Here is a 21,918-nt window from a genome sequence, read left to right as displayed (position 1 = left end):
CAGCGCATCCTGGGTAGTGTTACCCCTATCCCCCCCCCCCATGTACAGTGCATCCTGGGTAGGGTAGTGTTACCCCTATCCCCCCCCATGTACAGTGCATCCTGGGTAGTGTTACCCCTATCCCCCCCCCATGTACAGCGCATCCTGGGTAGTGTTACCCCTATCCCCCCCCCCCATGTACAGTGCATCCTGGGTAGTGTTACCCCTATCCCCCCCCCATGTACAGTGGACCCTGGGTAGTGTTACCCCTATCCCCCCCCCATGTACAGCGCATCCTGGGTAGTGTTACCCCTATCCCCCCCCATGTACAGCGCATCCTGGGTAGTGTTACCCCTATCCCCCCCCATGTACAGTGCATCCTGGGTAGTGTTACCCCTATCCCCCCTCCACATGTACAGTGCATCCTGGGTAGTGTTACCCCTATCCCCCCCCATGTACAGTGCATCCTGGGTAGTGTTACCCCTATCCCCCCCCATGTACAGCGCATCCTGGGTAGTGTTACCCCTATCCCCCCCCCCATGTACAGTGCATCCTGGGTAGTGTTACCCCTATCCCCCCCCCCCCATGTACAGTGCATCCTGGGGTAGTGTTACCCCTATCCCCCCCCCATGTACAGTGCATCCTGGGTAGTGTTACCCCTATCCCCCCCCCATGTACAGTGGACCCTGGGTAGTGTTACCCCTATCCCCCCTCCACATGTACAGTGCATCCTGGGTAGTGTTACCCCTATCCCCCCTCCACATGTACAGTGCATCCTGGGTAGTGTTACCCCTATCCCCCCCCATGTACAGTGCATCCTGGGTAGTGTTACCCCTATCCCCCCCCATGTACAGCGCATCCTGGGTAGTGTTACCCCTATCCCCCCCCCCATGTACAGTGCATCCTGGGTAGTGTTACCCCTATCCCCCCCCCCCATGTACAGTGCATCCTGGGTAGTGTTACCCCTATCCCCCCCCATGTACAGTGCATCCTGGGTAGTGTTACCCCTATCCCCCCCCCCATGTACAGTGCATCCTGGGTAGTGTTACCCCTATCCCCCCCCCCATGTACAGTGCATCCTGGGTAGTGTTACCCCTATCCCCCCCCCCATGTACAGTGGACCCTGGGTAGTGTTACCCCTATCCCCCCCCATGTACAGTGCATCCTGGGTAGTGTTACCCCTATCCCCCCCCCCCCATGTACAGTGGACCCTGGGTAGTGTTACCCCTATCCCCCCCCCATGTACAGTGCATCCTGGGTAGTGTTACCCCTATCCCCCCCCCATGTACAGTGCATCCTGGGTAGTGTTACCCCTATCCCCCCCCCATGTACAGTGCATCCTGGGTAGTGTTACCCCTATCCCCCCCCATGTACAGTGGACCCTGGGTAGTGTTACCCATATCCCCCCCCCCATGTATAGCGCATCCTGGGTAGTGTTACCCCTATCCCCCCCCCATGTACAGTGCATCCTGGGTAGTGTTACCCCTATCCCCCCCCCATGTACAGTGCATCCTGGGTAGTGTTACCCCTATCCCCCCCATGTACAGTGGACCCTGGGTAGTGTTACCCCTATCCCCCCCCCCATGTACAGTGCATCCTGGGTAGTGTTACCCCTATCCCCCCCATGTACAGCGCATCCTGGGTAGTGTTACCCCTATCCCCCCCCATGTACAGTGCATCCTGGGTAGTGTTACCCCTATCCCCCCCCCATGTACAGCGCATCCTGGGTAGTGTTACCCCTATCCCCCCCCATGTACAGCGCATCCTGGGTAGTGTTACCCCTATCCCCCCCCCATGTACAGTGCATCCTGGGTAGTGTTACCCCTATCCCCCCCCCCATGTACAGTGCATCCTGGGTAGTGTTACCCCTATCCCCCCCCATGTACAGTAGACCCTGGGTAGTGTTACCCCTATCCCCCCCCCCATGTACAGCGCATCCTGGGTAGTGTTACCCCTATCCCCCCCCATGTACAGTGCATCCTGGGTAGTGTTACCCCTATCCCCCCCCCCATGTACAGCGCATCCTGGGTAGTGTTACCCCTATCCCCCCCCCATGTACAGTGCATCCTGGGTAGTGTTACCCCTATCCCCCCCCATGTACAGTGGACCCTGGGTAGTGTTACCCCTATCCCCCCCCCCATGTACAGCACATCCTGGGTAGTGTTACCCCTATCCCCCCCCCATGTACAGTGCATCCTGGGTAGTGTTACCCCTATCCCCCCCCCATGTACAGCGCATCCTGGGTAGTGTTACCCCTATCCCCCCCCCATGTACAGTGCATCCTGGGTAGTGTTACCCCTATCCCCCCCCATGTACAGCGCATCCTGGGTAGTGTTACCCCTATCCCCCCCCATGTACAGCGCATCCTGGGTAGTGTTACCCCTATCCCCCCCCCCCCATGTACAGTGGACCCTGGGTAGTGTTACCCCTATCCCCCCCATGTACAGTGCATCCTGGGTAGTGTTACCCCTATCCCCCCCCCCCATGTACAGTGGACCCTGGGTAGTGTTACCCCTATCCCCCCCCCCATGTACAGTGCATCCTGGGTAGTGTTACCCCTATCCCCCCCCCATGTACAGTGCATCCTGGGTAGTGTTACCCCTATCCCCCCCCCATGTACAGCGCATCCTGGGTAGTGTTACCTCTATCCCCCCCCCATGTACAGTGCATCCTGGGTAGTGTTACCCCTATCCCCCCCCATGTACAGTGCATCCTGGGTAGTGTTACCCCTATCCCCCCCCATGTACAGTGGACCCTGGGTAGTGTTACCCCTATCCCCCCCCCATGTATAGCGCATCCTGGGTAGTGTTACCCCTATCCCCCCCCATGTACAGTGCATCCTGGGTAGTGTTACCCCTATCCCCCCCCATGTACAGTGCATCCTGGGTAGTGTTACCCCTATCCCCCCCCATGTACAGCGCATCCTGGGTAGTGTTACCCCTATCCCCCCCCCCATGTACAGCGCATCCTGGGTAGTGTTACCCCTATCCCCCCCCCATGTACAGTGCATCCTGGGTAGTGTTACCCCTATCCCCCCCCCCCATGTACAGTGCATCCTGGGTAGTGTTACCCCTATCCCCCCCCATGTACAGTGCATCCTGGGTAGTGTTACCCCTATCCCCCCCCATGTACAGCGCATCCTGGGTAGTGTTACCCCTATCCCCCCCCCCATGTACAGCGCATCCTGGGTAGTGTTACCCCTATCCCCCCCCCATGTACAGCGCATCCTGGGTTGTGTTACCCCTATCCCCCCCCATGTACAGCGCATCCTGGGTAGTGTTACCCCTATCCCCCCCCCATGTACAGTGCATCCTGGGTAGTGTTACCCCTATCCCCCCCCCATGTACAGTGCATCCTGGGTAGTGTTACCCCTATCCCCCCCCATGTACAGTGCATCCTGGGTAGTGTTACCCCTATCCCCCCCCCCATGTACAGCGCATCCTGGGTAGTGTTACCCCTATCCCCCCCCCCCATGTACAGCGCATCCTGGGTAGTGTTACCCCTATCCCCCCCCCCCATGTACAGTGCATCCTGGGTAGTGTTACCCCTATCCCCCCCCCCCCATGTACAGTGGACCCTGGGTAGTGTTACCCCTATCCTCCCCCCCCCATGTACAGTGCATCCTGGGTAGTGTTACCCCTATCCCCCCCCCCCCATGTACAGTGGACCCTGGGTAGTGTTACCCCTATCCTCCCCCCCCCATGTACAGTGCATCCTGGGTAGTGTTACCCCTATCCCCCCACCCCCATGTACAGTGCATCCTGGGTAGTGTTACCCCTATCCCCCCCCATGTACAGTGCATCCTGGGTAGTGTTACCCCTATCCCCCCCCCATGTACAGTGCACCCTGGGTAGTGTTACCCCTATCCCCCCCCCCATGTACAGTGCATCCTGGGTAGTGTTACCCCTATCCCCCCCATGTACAGTGCATCCTGGGTAGTGTTACCCCTATCCCCCCCCATGTACAGTGCATCCTGGGTAGTGTTACCCCTATCCCCCCCCCCATGTACAGTGCATCCTGGGTAGTGTTACCCCTATCCCCCCCCCATGTACAGTGCATCCTGGGTAGTGTTACCCCTATCCCCCCCCATGTACAGTGCACCCTGGGTAGTGTTACCCCTATCCCCCCCCCATGTACAGTGCATCCTGGGTAGTGTTACCCCTATCCCCCCCCATGTACAGTGCATCCTGGGTAGTGTTACCCCTATCCCCCCCATGTACAGTGCATCCTGGGTAGTGTTACCCTATCCCCCCCCCATGTACAGTGCACCCTGGGTAGTGTTACCCCTATCCCCCCCCCATGTACAGTGCATCCTGGGTAGTGTTACCCCTATCCCCCCCCATGTACAGTGCATCCTGGGTAGTGTTACCCCTATCCCCCCCATGTACAGTGCATCCTGGGTAGTGTTACCCCTATCCCCCCCCCCCATGTACAGTGCATCCTGGGTAGTGTTACCCCTATCCCCCCCCCCATGTACAGTGCACCCTGGGTAGTGTTACCCCTATCCCCCCCATGTACAGTGCATCCTGGGTAGTGTTACCCCTATCCCCCCCCATGTACAGTGCACCCTGGGTAGTGTTACCCCTATCCCCCCCCCATGTACAGTGCATCCTGGGTAGTGTTACCCCTATCCCCCCCCATGTACAGTGCATCCTGGGTAGTGTTACCCCTATCCCCCCCCCCCATGTACAGTGCATCCTGGGTAGTGTTACCCCTATCCCCCCCCATGTACAGTGCATCCTGGGTAGTGTTACCCCTATCCCCCCCCCCCCATGTACAGCGCATCCTGCGATAATGTTTAACCCCTGCTGCCCCTAATCTGCCCCAAGGGCACCCATTCAGCCTTCTGCCCCTTATTGCCCTCCCCAGGATGCAGTGGGGGCTATTAATGCTGACCTTGAGTGCTGGCAGCCCGCAGGATGGGGGGGCGTTACCATGGCAGCAGCAGGGAGGGGGGGTCTCATTGTTTGGGAAGAGAAACCCCCGACGGGAGGCTATTTTGGGAAATGCGCTGATTGCGCAGGATTCCGTTTTGCAGAGGAACAATTAACCCCCTGAGCGCTGGGAGGCGCAGCACATTGCGGAGAGGATGCGGTACTGGGGGGCAAGGGGCTCCGGCGGGGGTCCCACATTTCCCTCTCTCCCCCCCAACTCAGATGGAATTGTTTTCTTATAAAGTGGGTCACAGATCTGGTAGCGCAGGGCTGGGGGGGGGGGCAAATGTGCTGAGCTGGGGAAACGGGGGGGGGGGGGTCGGAACTGCTGACACTGGAACAGGGAGGGAACCGGGGCAAGTAACTGGGCTGCACTGGGGGACTGGGCACAATCAGCTTGTCACAGAGCTCTGTGAGTGTGTAAGTACCCTCCCGTGAGTGTGAGTGTGTAAGTACCCTCCCGTGAGTGTGTAAGTACCCTCCCATGAGTGTGAGTGTGTAAGTACCCTCCCATGAGTGTGAGTGTGTAAGTACCCTCCCATGAGTGTGAGTGTGTAAGTACCCTCCCATGAGTGTGAGTGTGTAAGTACCCTCCCGTGAGTGTGTAAGTACCCTCCCATGAGTGTGAGTGTGTAAGTACCCTCCCATGAGTGTGAGTGTGTAAGTACCCTCCCGTGAGTGTGTAAGTACCCTCCCATGAGTGTGAGTGTGTAAGAACCCTCCCGTGAGTGTGTAAGTACCCTCCCATGAGTGTGAGTGTGTAAGTACCCTCCCGTGAGTGTGTAAGTACCCTCCCATGAGTGTGAGTGTGTAAGTACCCTCCCATGAGTGTGAGTGTGTAAGTACCCTCCCATGAGTGTGAGTGTGTAAGTACCCTCCTGTGAGTGTGTAAGTACCCTCCCATGAGTGTGAGTGTGTAAGTACCCTCCCATGAGTGTGAGTGTGTAAGTACCCTCCTGTGAGTGTGTAAGTACCCTCCCATGAGTGTGAGTGTGTAAGTACCCTCCCGTGAGTGTGTAAGTACCCTCCCATGAGTGTGAGTGTGTAAGTACCCTCCCGTGAGTGTGTAAGTACCCTCCCATGAGTGTGAGTGTGTAAGTACCCTCCCGTGAGTGTGTAAGTACCCTCCCATGAGTGTGAGTGTGTAAGTACCCTCCCGTGAGTGTGAGTGGCAAGTACCCTCCCGTGAGTGTGTAAGTACCCTCTCGTGAGTGTGAGTGGCAAGTACCCTCCCATGAGTGTGAGTGGCAAGTACGGCAAGTGGCGACTAAGCTGATAAAGGGAATGGGCTCAGTTATGGGGAAAGGCTGGCCCAGTTGGGATTGGTTACACTGGGGGGGGCAGTTAAGGGGGGGGGTCACTATATATAAATATATAAGGGGGGGCAGTAATGAAATAGAGAAAGTACAGGGAAGAGTGACTAAGCTGATAAAGGGAATGGGCTCAGTTATGGGGAAAGGCTGGCCCAGTTGGGATTGGTTACACTGGGGGGGGGGGCAGTTAAGGGGGGGTCACTATATATAAATATATAAGGGGGGGCAGTAATGAAATAGAGAAAGTACAGGGAAGAGCGACTAAGCTGATAAAGGGAATGGGCTCAGTTATGGGGAAAGGCTGGCCCAGTTGGGATTGGTTACACTGGGGGGGGGGGGCAGTTAAGGGGGGTCACTATATATAAATATATAAGGGGGGGCAGTAATGAAATAGAGAAAGTACAGGGAAGAGCGACTAAGCTGATAAAGGGAATGGGCTCAGTTATGGGGAAAGGCTGGCCCAGTTGGGATTGGTTACACTGGGGGGGGGGGGGCAGTTAAGGGGGGTCACTATATATAAATATATAAGGGGGGGCAGTAATGAAATAGAGAAAGTACAGGGAAGAGTGACTAAGCTGATAAAGGGAATGGGCTCAGTTATGGGGAAAGGCTGGCCCAGTTGGGATTGGTTACACTGGGGGGGGGGGCAGTTAAGGGGGGGGGGTCACTATATATAAATATATAAGGGGGGGCAGTAATGAAATAGAGAAAGTACAGGGAAGAGCGACTAAGCTGATAAAGGGAATGGGCTCAGTTATGGGGAAAGGCTGGCCCAGTTGGGATTGGTTACACTGGGGGGGGGGGGCAGTTAAGGGGGGGGGGTCACTATATATAAATATATAAGGGGGGGCAGTAATGAAATAGAGAAAGTACAGGGAAGAGCGACTAAGCTGATAAAGGGAATGGGCTCAGTTATGGGGAAAGGCTGGCCCAGTTGGGATTGGTTACACTGGGGGGGGGGCAGTTAAGGGGGGGGTCACTATATATAAATATATAAGGGGGGGGCAGTAATGAAATAGAGAAAGTACAGGGAAGAGCGACTAAGCTGATAAAGGGAATGGGCTCAGTTATGGGGAAAGGCTGGCCCAGTTGGGATTGGTTACACTGGGGGGGGGGGGCAGTTAAGGGGGGGGGTCACTATATATAAATATATAAGGGGGGCAGTAATGAAATAGAGAAAGTACAGGGAAGAGCGACTAAGCTGATAAAGGGAATGGGCTCAGTTATGGGGAAAGGCTGGCCCAGTTGGGATTGGTTACACTGGGGGGCCAGTTAAGGGGGGGGTCACTATATATAAATATATAAGGGGGGCAGTAATGAAATAGAGAAAGTACAGGGAAGAGCGACTAAGCTGATAAAGGGAATGGGCTCAGTTATGGGGAAAGGCTGGCCCAGTTGGGATTGGTTACACTGGGGGGGGGGGGGGCAGTTAAGGGGGGGTCACTATATATAAATATATAAGGGGGGGCAGTAATGAAATAGAGAAAGTACAGGGAAGAGCGACTAAGCTGATAAAGGGAATGGGCTCAGTTATGGGGAAAGGCTGGCCCAGTTGGGATTGGTTACACTGGGGGGGGGGGGGCAGTTAAGGGGGGGTCACTATATATAAATATATAAGGGGGGCAGTAATGAAATAGAGAAAGTACAGGGAAGAGCGACTAAGCTGATAAAGGGAATGGGCTCAGTTATGGGGAAAGGCTGGCCCAGTTGGGATTGGTTACACTGGGGGGGGGGGGCAGTTAAGGGGGGGTCACTATATATAAATATATAAGGGGGGGCAGTAATGAAATAGAGAAAGTACAGGGAAGAGCGACTAAGCTGATAAAGGGAATGGGCTCAGTTATGGGGAAAGGCTGGCCCAGTTGGGATTGGTTACACTGGGGGGGGGGGGGCAGTTAAGGGGGGGTCACTATATATAAATATATAAGGGGGGGCAGTAATGAAATAGAGAAAGTACAGGGAAGAGTGACTAAGCTGATAAAGGGAATGGGCTCAGTTATGGGGAAAGGCTGGCCCAGTTGGGATTGGTTACACTGGGGGGGGGGGCAGTTAAGGGGGGGGGGTCACTATATATAAATATATAAGGGGGGGCAGTAATGAAATAGAGAAAGTACAGGGAAGAGCGACTAAGCTGATAAAGGGAATGGGCTCAGTTATGGGGAAAGGCTGGCCCAGTTGGGATTGGTTACACTGGGGGGGGGGGGCAGTTAAGGGGGGGGGGTCACTATATATAAATATATAAGGGGGGGCAGTAATGAAATAGAGAAAGTACAGGGAAGAGCGACTAAGCTGATAAAGGGAATGGGCTCAGTTATGGGGAAAGGCTGGCCCAGTTGGGATTGGTTACACTGGGGGGGGGGCAGTTAAGGGGGGGGTCACTATATATAAATATATAAGGGGGGGGGCAGTAATGAAATAGAGAAAGTACAGGGAAGAGCGACTAAGCTGATAAAGGGAATGGGCTCAGTTATGGGGAAAGGCTGGCCCAGTTGGGATTGGTTACACTGGGGGGGGGGGCAGTTAAGGGGGGGGTCACTATATATAAATATATAAGGGGGGGCAGTAATGAAATAGAGAAAGTACAGGGAAGAGCGACTAAGCTGATAAAGGGAATGGGCTCAGTTATGGGGAAAGGCTGGCCCAGTTGGGATTGGTTACACTGGGGGGGGGGGCAGTTAAGGGGGGGGTCACTATATATAAATATATAAGGGGGGGCAGTAATGAAATAGAGAAAGTACAGGGAAGAGCGACTAAGCTGATAAAGGGAATGGGCTCAGTTATGGGGAAAGGCTGGCCCAGTTGGGATTGGTTACACTGGGGGGGGGGGGGCAGTTAAGGGGGGGTCACTATATATAAATATATAAGGGGGGGCAGTAATGAAATAGAGAAAGTACAGGGAAGAGCGACTAAGCTGATAAAGGGAATGGGCTCAGTTATGGGGAAAGGCTGGCCCAGTTGGGATTGGTTACACTGGGGGGGGGGGGGCAGTTAAGGGGGGGTCACTATATATAAATATATAAGGGGGGGCAGTAATGAAATAGAGAAAGTACAGGGAAGAGCGACTAAGCTGATAAAGGGAATGGGCTCAGTTATGGGGAAAGGCTGGCCCAGTTGGGATTGGTTACACTGGGGGGGGCAGTTAAGGGGGGGTCACTATATATAAATATATAAGGGGGGGGGTCACTATATATAAATATATAAGGGGGGGGTCACTATATATAAATATATTGGGGGGGGTCACTATATATAAATATATTAGGGGGGGGTCACTATATATAAATATATTAGGGGGGGTCACTATATATAAATATATTAGGGGGGGGTCACTATATATAAATATATTGGGGGGGTCACTATATATAAATATATTAGGGGGGGTCACTATATATAAATATATTAGGGGGGGTCACTATATATAAATATATAAGGGGGGGTCACTATATATAAATATATTAGGGGGGGTCACTATATATAAATATATAAGGGGGGTCACTATATATAAATATATAAGGGGGGTCACTATATATAAATATATTGGGGGGGGTCACTATATATAAATATATTAGGGGGGTCACTATATATAAATATATTAGGGGGGGGTCACTATATATAAATATATTGGGGGGGTCACTATATATAAATATATTAGGGGGGGGTCACTATATATAAATATATTAGGGGGGGTCACTATATATAAATATATAAGGGGGGTCACTATATATAAATATATTAGGGGGGGTCACTATATATAAATATATAAGGGGGGGCAGTAATGAAATAGAGAAAGTACAGGGAAGAGCGACTAAGCTGATAAAGGGAATGGGCTCAGTTATGGGGAAAGGCTGGCCCAGTTGGGATTGGTTACACTGGGGGGGGGGGGCAGTTAAGGGGGGGTCACTATATATAAATATATAAGGGGGGCAGTAATGAAATAGAGAAAGTAGAGGGAAGAGCGACTAAGCTGATAAAGGGAATGGGCTCAGTTATGGGGAAAGGCTGGCCCAGTTGGGATTGGTTACACTGGGGAAGGGGCAGTTATGGGGGGTCACTATATATAAATATATAAGGGGGGGCAGTAATGAAATAGAGAAAGTACAGGGAAGAGCGACTAAGCTGATAAAGGGAATGGGCTCAGTTATGGGGAAAGGCTGGCCCAGTTGGGATTGGTTACACTGGGGGGGGGGGCAGTTAAGGGGGGGTCACTATATATAAATATATAAGGGGGGGGCAGTAATGAAATAGAGAAAGTACAGGGAAGAGCGACTAAGCTGATAAAGGGAATGGGCTCAGTTATGGGGAAAGGCTGGCCCAATTGGGATTGGTTACACTGGGGGGGGGGGCAGTTAAGGGGGGTCACTATATATAAATATATAAGGGGGGGCAGTAATGAAATAGAGAAAGTAGAGGGAAGAGCGACTAAGCTGATAAAGGGAATGGGCTCAGTTATGGGGAAAGGCTGGCCCAGTTGGGATTGGTTACACTGGGGGGGGGGGGGCAGTTATGGGGGGGTCACTATATATAAATATATAAGGGGGGGCAGTAATGAAATAGAGAAAGTACAGGGAAGAGCGACTAAGTTGATAAAGGGAATGGGCTCAGTTATGGGGAAAGGCTGGCCCAGTTGGGATTGGTTACACTGGGGGGGGGGCAGTTAAGGGGGGGTCACTATATATAAATATATAAGGGGGGGCAGTAATGAAATAGAGAAAGTACAGGGAAGAGCGACTAAGTTGATAAAGGGAATGGGCTCAGTTATGGGGAAAGGCTGGCCCAGTTGGGATTGGTTACACTGGGGAAGGGGCAGTTAAGGGGGGGGTCACTATATATAAATATATAAGGGGGGGCAGTAATGAAATAGAGAAAGTAGAGGGAAGAGCGACTAAGCTGATAAAGGGAATGGGCTCAGTTATGGGGAAAGGCTGGCCCAGTTGGGATTGGTTACACTGGGGGGGGAAGGGGCAGTTAAGGGGGGGTCACTATATATAAATATAATAAGGGGGGGCAGTAATGAAATAGAGAAAGTACAGGGAAGAGCGACTAAGCTGATAAAGGGAATGGGCTCAGTTATGGGGAAGGCTGGCCCAGTTGGGATTGGTTACACTGGGGGGGGGGGGCAGTTAAGGGGGGGTCACTATATATAAATATATAAGGGGGGGGCAGTAATGAAATAGAGAAAGTACAGGGAAGAGCGACTAAGCTGATAAAGGGAATGGGCTCAGTTATGGGGAAAGGCTGGCCCAGTTGGGATTGGTTACACTGGGGGGGGGGGGGCAGTTAAGGGGGGGTCACTATATATAAATATATAAGGGGGGGCAGTAATGAAATAGAGAAAGTACAGGGAAGAGCGACTAAGCTGATAAAGGGAATGGGCTCAGTTATGGGGAAAGGCTGGCCCAGTTGGGATTGGTTACACTGGGGAAGGGGCAGTTAAGGGGGGGTCACTATATATAAATATATAAGGGGGGGCAGTAATGAAATAGAGAAAGTACAGGGATGAGCGACTAAGCTGATAAGGGAATGGGCTCAGTTATGGGGAAAGGCTGGCCCAGTTGGGATTGGTTACACTGGGGGGGAAGGGGCAGTTAAGGGGGGGTCACTATATATAAATATATAAGGGGGGCAGTAATGAAATAGAGAAAGTACAGGGAAGAGCGACTAAGCTGATAAAGGGAATGGGCTCAGTTATGGGGAAAGGCTGGCCCAGTTGGGATTGGTTACACTGGGGGGGGAAGGGGCAGTTAAGGGGGGGGCACTATATATAAATATATTAGGGGGGGGTCACTATATATAAATATATTAGGGGGGGGTCACTATATATAAATATATAAGGGGGGGGTCACTATATACAATAACGCCTCTGACGATCCCCTTGGGATTAGGAGAAATGAGGTTCCAGCCAGTAATTGAGTGAAAGAGACGGGAGAGTGACAGCTGGGCAGAGAGAGAGACAAGAGACTCTGCAGTAAATGAAATGAGAGAGTGAGCGCAGAGAGAGTCTCCCCAGGGACTAAAGAGCAGTCTCCTTTTCACTCTGAGTAACAGCAGTCTCATTCATCCCATAACGTCTCACTGTCCCAAGGTCACTCTGTCTGGGGGGGGGCCTGAAATTGCCCCGGGGGGGGGTCTCATAAATCTCAGCTGGCAACATTTGAAAACAAATTTCAAGGATCCTTTGTCACTGAGCTTTATAGGAACTGAACTGGCATTGAACTGAGCCCATTACTGCCCCCCCTTATATATATAGTGACCCCCCCTTAACTGCCCCCCCCCAGTGTAACCAATCCCAACTGGGCCAGCCTTTCCCCATAACTGAGCCCATTCCCTTTATCAGCTTAGTCGCTCTTCCCTGTACTTTCTCTATTTCATTACTGCCCCCCCCTTATATATTTATATATAGTGACCCCCCCTTAACTGCCGCCCCCCCCCCAGTGTAACCAATCCCAACTGGGCCAGCCTTTCCCCATAACTGAGCCCATTCCCTTTATCAGCTTAGTCGCTCTTCCCTGTACTTTCTCTATTTCATTACTGCCCCCCCTTATATATTTATATATAGTGACCCCCCCTTAACTGCCCCCCCCCCCCAGTGTAACCAATCCCAACTGGGCCAGCCTTTCCCCATAACTGAGCCCATTCCCTTTATCAGCTTAGTCGCTCTTCCCTGTACTTTCTCTATTTCATTACTGCCCCCCCTTATATATTTATATATAGTGACCCCCCCTTAACTGCCCCCCCCCCCAGTGTAACCAATCCCAACTGGGCCAGCCTTTCCCCATAACTGAGCCCATTCCCTTTATCAGCTTAGTCGCTCTTCCCTGTACTTTCTCTATTTCATTACTGCCCCCCCTTATATATTTATATATAGTGACCCCCCCTTAACTGCCCCTTCCCCCCCCCAGTGTAACCAATCCCAACTGGGCCAGCCTTTCCCCATAACTGAGCCCATTCCCTTTATCAGCTTAATCGCTCTTCCCTGTACTTTCTCTATTTCATTACTGCCCCCCCTTATATATTTATATATAGTGACCCCCCCCCCTTAACTGCCCCCCCCCCAGTGTAACCAATCCCAACTGGGCCAGCCTTTCTCCATAACTGAGCCCATTCCCTTTATCAGCTTAGTCGCTCTTCTCTGTACTTTCTCTATACCACTAAGTATAACCCCCCCCCATGAATCTATACCCCATATAATACAGCTCAATACCCTATTTGCCCTTAGTGCTGCTGCCTGGCATTGTTTGCTACAGCCAAGTATATTACCCACAACTACCCCCGGCTCCTCCCCCAATATGGATTTGCCCAGTGCAGCCCTATTAAGGGTATAAGTGGGGGCAGATTGTTACCCCCCAGGTAGTTACCTTACATTTACCCACACAGCTGTCACTCATATAGTTCCTGCCCCGCCTTTATGTCTCAGCCAGTTACTTTCAATGTCCATTCTGCACTTCCTGCATGGCACCACCCCCTCCCATTTCCTCCATCCCAGTGCGTTGGCGTCAGGTCCCCCATTCTGGCGCATCAGTAATATTTTGGGATGATACCAGTTGAGTTGGGTTATGCCTGGCACAACAGAAATGACTTGGGGTTGCTATTTTTGGGGTGACTGTGCCATGTTGTGTGTTGCAGGGTACCTCAGCGAATACATCGCCCCTTCCGTCTACGATGGCGACAGCGACGGGGCCATCAAGGTCCCCTCCCCAGACGCACTCTACACTACGGTTCACAGCGAATACGGAGCGGCGGACTCGGAGCCCCCCGACAGCCCTCGCTCTGAGATCACCGGCGGCTACATCAACGGGGACGCGGCCGTCAGCGAGGGCTACTCGGTGGACGCCTTCTTCATCACGGACGGGCGGTCTCGGCGCAAGGTGCTGAGCGGGGGGCGCTCTATCCAGAGGCACAGCTGCAGCGAGTGCGGCAAGAGCTACGCCACGTCTTCCAACCTGAGCCGCCACAAGCAGACCCACCGCAGCCTGGACAGCAAGCTCGCCAAGAAGTGCCCCACCTGTGGCAAGGTCTACGTGTCCATGCCGGCCATGGCCATGCACCTTCTCACCCACGACCTCAAGCACAAGTGTGAGACCTGCGGAAAGGCCTTCAGCCGCCCGTGGCTCCTTCAGGGTCACATGAGGTCCCACACGGGGGAGAAGCCCTTCGGCTGCGCCCACTGCGGCAAAGCCTTCGCCGACCGCTCCAACCTCCGCGCACACATGCAGACCCACTCGGCCTTCAAACACTACAAGTGCAAACGCTGCAGCAAGACCTTCGCGCTCAAGTCCTACCTAAACAAGCACTACGAGTCGGCCTGCTTCAAGGGAGCCGTGCCCCCCATGAGCCCCCTGGAGGACTGAGGCGCCCAACACCGTCGCCGCCCAACGCCAGCTCCTTTGGGTGCTCCGGAATCACAGCTGCCCCCCGGGGGAAGGAAACTCACCTTTTCTGTTGCCCGCGGTCACCAACCTGCGGAACCCGGTGCTGGTAATTTCTTTCCCGGGGGGCACGGAGCCTCCTGCGAGAGGTTGGCAGTGGGTGGGCATGGTTGGCATTCTCTCTCTTTATTTAGGTTTTGAAATGGAAGTCGGGTACTTGTTCATGTTCTTCCTAATTGCTACTAATTGACTTGGGTGGGACGAGGTTCTGCTCCCCCCCCCGACCCTTTTGGCGTTAATATTTATGTTATGACGAATAGCGGAATATTTTACACGAATAGGTTTGTATTAACGTCAAAACTGTCAGAGAACATGGCCTCTATGGTATATTGGGGCGCAGGGTGGGGCGCAGGGGCAGCCGGGTTTCTAGGGGTACATTGGGGTTTCTCTAGCTTTTTAGTTGCTGGTTGGCAGGGAAAGGCCTGCGGTTGGTCACTTTCAGTGCTCTCTTGTGTAGATTTCCAATACGAGAGGTGGGAGGGCGAGGGGCCCAGGTCACGCTAAAGCATCTCCAGGGACATTGGGAAGGTAGGTAGGTAGGTAGTAGGACCAGCACAGTGTTATTGGGCCAGATGCATGGGGAGTCCATGTTCCTTACAAGGGCTCGTACGTGTCTGTTCATCAACGCTATTCATATATATCTAAACTACAGCCATTTTCTACTTCCTGATCCCAAAGAGCAAAGTCCAACCAATCAGAAAAGCCTCTGTCTAAATAAACCCCTCCCGTCCCCCTGACCAGAGCCTATTGTTTGTCTTTGCTCTTTGGGATCAGGAATACAGAGGCTTTTTCATTGGCTGCTGCTTTGTTTGTCTTTGCTCTTTGGGATCAGGAAGTAGGAAATGGCTTTGGTTTCGTTCTCACATTTTGCCCAGTTTTGAGCAAGAAATAGTGAAAACCATAGATATTTCCCAATTACAACAAAAGGCCCTGACTGCGCCAGTATTACGCATGGGTAGGGCCCTGACTGTGCCAGTATTACTCATGGGTAGGGCCCTGACTGTGCCAGTGTTACGCATGGGTAGGGCCCTGACTGTGCCAGTGTTACACATGGGTAGGGCCCTGACTGTGCCAGTGTTACACATGGGTAGGGCCCTGACTGTGCCAGTGTTACACATGGGTAGGGCCCTGACTGTGCCAGTATTACTCATGGGTAGGGCCCTGACTGTGCCAGTGTTACTCATGGGTAGGGCCCTGACTGTGCCAGTGTTACACATGGGTAGGGCCCTGACTGTGCCAGTATTACGCATGGGTAGGGCCCTGACTGCGCCAGTAATACGCATGGGTAGGGCCCTGACTGTGCCATTGTTACACATGGATAGGGCCCTGACTGTGCCATTGTTACACATGGGTAGGGCCCTGACTGTGCCAGTATTACGCATGGGTAGGGCCCTGACTGCGCCAATAATACACATGGGTAGGGCCCTGACTGCGCCAGTATTACGCATGGGTAGGGCCCTGACTGTGCCAGTGTTACGCATGGGTAGGGCCCTGACTGTGCCAGTGTTACGCATGGGTAGGGCCCTGACTGTGCCAGTATTACTCATGGGTAGGGCCCTGACTGCACCAGTATTACGCATGGGTAGGGCCCTGACTGCGCCAGTAATACACATGGGTAGGGCCCTGACTGCGCCAGTATTACGCATGGGTAGGGCCCTGACTGTGCCAGTGTTACGCATGGGTAGGGCCCTGACTGTGCCAGTGTTACGCATGGGTAGGGCCCTGACTGTGCCAGTATTACTCATGGGTAGGGCCCTGACTGCACCAGTATTACGCATGGGTAGGGCCCTGACTGTACCAGTATTACGCATGGGTAGGGCTCTGTCTGTGCCAGTATTACGCATGGGTAGGGCCCTGACTGTGCCAGTGTTACGCATGGGTAGGGCCCTGACTGTGCCAGTATTACGCATGGGTAGGGCCCTGACTGTGCCAGTATTACGCATGGGTAGGGCTCTGACTGTGCCAGTATTACGCATGGGTAGGGCCCTGACTGTGCCAGTAATACACATGGGTAGGGCCCTGACTGCGCCAGTAATACGCATGGGTAGGGCCCTGACTGTGCCAGTATTACGCATGGGTAGGGCTCTGACTGTGCCAGTATTACGCATGGGTAGGGCCCTGACTGTGCCAGCAATACACATGGGTAGGGCCCTGACTGCGCCAGTAATACGCATGGGTAGGGCCCTGACTGTGCCAGTATTACGCATGGGTAGGACCCTGACTGTGCCAGTGTTACGCATGGGTAGGGCCCTGACTGTGCCAGTATTACGCATTGGGTAGGGCCCTGACTGCGCCAGTAATACGCATGGGTAGGACCCTGACTGTGCCAGTGTTACACATGGGTAGGGCCCTGACTGTGCCAGTGTTACGCATGGGTAGGGCCCTGACTGTGCCAGTATTACGCATGGGTAGGGCCCTGACTGCGCCAGTAATACGCATGGGTAGGGCCCTGACTGTGCCAGTGTTACGCATGGGTAGGGCCCTGACTGTGCCAGTATTACGCATGGGTAGGGCCCTGACTGTGCCAGTAATACGCATGGGTAGGGCCCTGACTGTGCCAGTATTACGCATGGGTAGGGCCCTGACTGTGCCAGTAATACGCATGGGTAGGGCCCTGACTGTGCCAGTATTACGCATGGGTAGGGCCCTGACTGTGCCAGTAATACGCATGGGTAGGGCCCTGACTGTGCCAGTATTACGCATGGGTAGGGCCCTGACTGTGCCAGTAATACGCATGGGTAGGGCCCTGACTGTACCAGTATTACGCATGGGTAGGGCTCTGACTGTGCCAGTATTACGCATGGGTAGGGCCCTGACTGTGCCAGCAATACACATGGGTAGGGCCCTGACTGCGCCAGTAATACGCATGGGTAGGGCCCTGACTGTGCCAGTATTACGCATGGGTAGGACCCTGACTGTGCCAGTGTTACGCATGGGTAGGGCCCTGACTGTGCCAGTATTACGCATTGGGTAGGGCCCTGACTGCGCCAGTAATACGCATGGGTAGGACCCTGACTGTGCCAGTGTTACACATGGGTAGGGCCCTGACTGTGCCAGTGTTACGCATGGGTAGGGCCCTGACTGTGCCAGTATTACTCATGGGTAGGGCCCTGACTGCGCCAGTAATACGCATGGGTAGGGCCCTGACTGTGCCAGTGTTACGCATGGGTAGGGCCCTGACTGTGCCAGTATTACGCATGGGTAGGGCCCTGACTGTGCCAGTAATACGCATGGGTAGGGCCCTGACTGTGCCAGTATTACGCATGGGTAGGGCCCTGACTGTGCCAGTAATACGCATGGGTAGGGCCCTGACTGTGCCAGTATTACGCATGGGTAGGGCCCTGACTGTGCCAGTAATACGCATGGGTAGGGCCCTGACTGTGCCAGTATTACGCATGGGTAGGGCCCTGACTGTGCCAGTAATACGCATGGGTAGGGCCCTGACTGTACCAGTATTACGCATGGGTAGGGCCCTGACTGTGCCAGTATTACGCATGGGTAGGGCCCTGACTGTGCCAGTATTACGCATGGGTAGGGCCCTGACTGCGCCAGTATTACGCATGGGTAGGGCCCTGACTGTGCCAGTATTACGCATGGGTAGGGCCCTGACTGTGCCAGTATTACGCATGGGTAGGGTCCTGACTGTGCCAGTATTACGCATGGGTAGGGCCCTGACTGCGCCAGTATTACGCATGGGGTAGGGCCCTGACTGCTCCAGTATTACGCATGGGGTAGGGCCCTGACTGTGCCAGTATTACGCATGGGTAGGGCCCTGACTGTGCCAGTATTACGCATGGGTAGGGCCCTGACTGTGCCAGTGTTACGCATGGGTAGGGCCCTGACTGTGCCAGTAATACGCATGGGTAGGACCCTGACTGCCCCAGTATTACGCATGGGTAGGGCCCTGACTGTGCCAGTATTACGCATGGGTAGGGCCCTGACTGTGCCAGTATTATGCATGGGTAGGGCCCTGACTGTGCCAGTATTACGCATGGGTAGGGCCCTGACTGTGCCAGTATTACGCATGGGTAGGGCCCTGACTGTCCCAGTATTACGCATGGGTAGGACCCTGACTGTGCCAGTATTACGCATGGGTAGGGCCCTGACTGTGCCAGTATTACGCATGGGTAGGGCCCTGACTGTGCCAGTATTACGCATGGGTAGGGCCCTGACATTGCCAGTATTACGCATGGGTAGGGTCCTGACTGTGCCAGTATTATGCATGGGTAGGGCCCTGACTGTGCCAGTATTATGCATGGGTAGGGCCCTGACTGTGCCAGTATTACGCATGGGTAGGGTCCTGACTGTGCCAGTATTATGCATGGGTAGGGCCCTGACTGTGCCAGTATTATGCATGGGTAGGGCCCTGACTGTGCCAGTATTACGCATGGGTAGGGTCCTGACTGTGCCAGTATTACGCATGGGTAGGGTCCTGACTGTGCCAGTATTACGCATGGGTAGGGCCCTGACTGTGCCAGTATTACGCATGGGTAGGGCCCTGACTGTGCCAGTATTAATATTAATAACTTATTGCGGTTAAAATCATTTGATAAATAGCTGAAAGAATATTAGTTGCAGTACCAGTTCTCACCAGTAAAAGCAAACTGGTATTTTTCCTCTGGTGCTGCAACAGAACAGCGCCCCCTGTACACAAATAAGGGGATGATAGTCACATAGAAGACACAGTCTCTATGGAATATTCCTCCCAATAGATCTTTTATTATCTTTTATTCCACCCTGAGTGCTTAGAGATTGGGGGACCCCGGGGCTAAGGGACAAGGGGGTCTTTGCATGGGAGGAGCATGTGATCCTGCATGAGATTTAGGTGTGGCCCCTGTGTATCTATTCATCACATTCACTGCCGGTGCCCCCCTACCCTCCTTACCTGCCCCTCTGCCACCACAAGTCACAGAGTGATGGACTCGCCCCTGGGGCAGGGGGGCAAAAGGCTTCAGACAGGACAGGATGGCATATCTGGCAAAGCATTATGGGAAACTGCAGAACATCCCATCAGCCTTGATGAACAGACCTGACAGGGGGTCCCCTATGAGCCAAAGGGGGAATTTTAGGGGCAGATCAGTGTAACTTGACCCAAAGGATCAGAATGGGGCCATAAGATCTGAAAGAAATGGATTCCCATTTATGGTTTTGATCTACTTCCTGGTCACTGGGGGACACGTCTATTAAATGAAACTATTGGGGTCTCCCCGTTGCTGCCAACCCCTATCCCCCCAAGAGAGTCAGGTTGGGCGGCGATGCTGGGGTAGAATGAGCCCCAAGAGAACAGAACCCACTTCCTTCCTTGGTTCCTCTCATGGTTTGGGGTCATTACTGGGCAGTGAGGGCTCTTACTGGGGCAGATGGTACCACCGAGGGGGCAGTAACAAGCTCTGTTCTTTTGTAAGAATGGCTACTAATCCCATAATAGTACAGCCCCAGCCAATCAGAAGAGAGGATCTGGAGATCCCGGTGCTTATTAGTCAAGAGACTTCTCCAACATACAGTTCTTCCTTTGTAGCCAATCAGAGCCAACAGGGTCTCCCTTCCTTGTATCCCAACCCAAAGCACCCTGGGAGCTGGACTGTTCCGGGCACTGCTGATGCCACCGTAGCCCTCACACCTGCCCCAGCAGAGATTCCTTACATAGAGGTTTAACTTCCCCTTGAAGTCAGATCAGAACGGGTTGGGACGTTCCTTCAGCCACTGACCCAGGAGCCAAGGTTCTGGTCCTGTAGGAGACACCATTATAGGGGGTAACAACTGCACCCATTGGATCACTAATACCCCTGAGTCTGGGGTGGCCAAGCTACACAACTTGCTCTGTGGGGCAGTTAATGGGGTAACTTTTCCCCCCATGGCAGCAAAGGGGTAAAATCCTGATATTGTTTCATTTAATATCACTCGTCCAGTTTCCTCTTAATCTGCCACTTCCTGGGGGCTAAATTCAATTGCCGGGGGCAAAACTTCTCACTTGAATTTGTAGCTGGAAACGTCAGTATTCGGTGCCTGGGCAGTGCCAGGGCCGTGCCCCCCGCGCAGGGGAATTTAGTCCCGTTTCATAGGAACGAGACCCGTTGCACGTTGGGGTCTCGCTTGCTTTTCAATTGCACTTAATATTGGGGGGATGCGCCCGAGCGGCACCAGCAAACCCAATCGGCGCATCTCTCTGCCCGCGACGCTTCGCCCGCTTTGCCCTCTCCGTAAGGGTTTGGATCAGTTTTGCCCAGCAATAAGCTTCATTTTAACCTAAACGCCACCAAATTCTTCCTGGGAATGATCAGAGCGCGGGCGGCTGGGCCCGGATCCCACCACTATGCCAAAGCATTAGCCACTTTTATTTGGTTAGAGACACGGCAAAGGGGCGATAGGGAAGGGTTAACCCATAATAAGCTTAGGGAGAGCGCCGGGGGGCCGGGGGGGCTGGGGGGCCGGCCCGCGGTACTTTGGGGTACTTTTGCATGCCACATTCTGGAATCTATGCCAATTTTGTAGGGTTTGGGGGTTTTTGCCAAATGTTAGTGCTTAGTTGCAATATATTCCCGAGCGGAAGAAGAAGCAATAATAATAATAACGATGATACTCATATAATAATAATAATAATAATAATAATAATGCATGCAGTTTGTAGGGATGCGGTGATTCTGAGCAATCAGGTACTGCCTCAATTATTCTAATATCAGGGATTATGGGCTTTTTTGGGGAAAAGGGGGGGCAGCAGTGCATGTCTGCCGGGGGAACCCCACCACTCTCAGTGCATTACTGGCGCCCCCTTTGCTTCCAACCGGCCTTCCCTGCAGCCCATTCTGCTCTGGCCAAGGGGGTCCGACCGGATATATTCACCCCAGGGGAATGTGGGGCTCAGACCCATATATCTATAGGTACAGGGAGAGCAGTTACATATTGGGGCCCAGCGTTTCCCCACTTGGCATCTGCAGACGTTTTAGCCCCAAAATCCCCTGTGTGCCCCCCTTACACCCACAGGGAGGGTAAGAGCACAGCCAAGACATGGGATAGTACGGCCAATATTCAGTAACAGCCAATGAGAGTGGATGGTCAGAGCTGCCCCCTGCAGGTGAGGGAAGGGCAGTGCCAGGGGCACAGGGATCTGTAGGGAGGGGCAGTGCCAGGGGCACAGGAATCTGTAGGGAGGGGCAGTGCCAGGGGCACAGGGATCTGTAGGGAGGGGCAGTGCCAGGGGCACAGGGATCTGTAGGGAGGGGCAGTGCCAGGGGCACAGGGATCTGTAGGGAGGGGCAGTGCCAGGGGCAC

The 21,918-nt window shown here is 53.5% G+C and overlaps 1 protein-coding gene across 1 annotated transcript in view; it reads left to right on the top strand.

Annotated features, from left to right (window-relative positions):
- scrt2 (scratch family zinc finger 2) overlaps positions 1 to 15,671 on the top strand; it is a 34,023-nt gene extending 18,352 nt beyond the window's left edge. Inside the window, exon 2 of the mRNA XM_031904476.1 lies at positions 13,847 to 15,671. Coding sequence (XP_031760336.1) covers positions 13,847 to 14,571 — 725 coding nt within the window. The 3' untranslated portion in view covers positions 14,572 to 15,671. The remainder of the gene's footprint in view (positions 1 to 13,846) is intronic.
- Positions 15,672 to 21,918: the final 6,247 nt, after the last annotated feature.

Source organism: Xenopus tropicalis, chromosome 6, assembly GCF_000004195.4.
Source record: "Xenopus tropicalis strain Nigerian chromosome 6, UCB_Xtro_10.0, whole genome shotgun sequence".
In the NCBI taxonomy this organism is placed as follows: domain Eukaryota; kingdom Metazoa; phylum Chordata; class Amphibia; order Anura; family Pipidae; genus Xenopus; species Xenopus tropicalis.
Note: the sequence above shows the minus strand (reverse complement) of the source record. Positions and strands in the feature narration are given on the sequence as shown.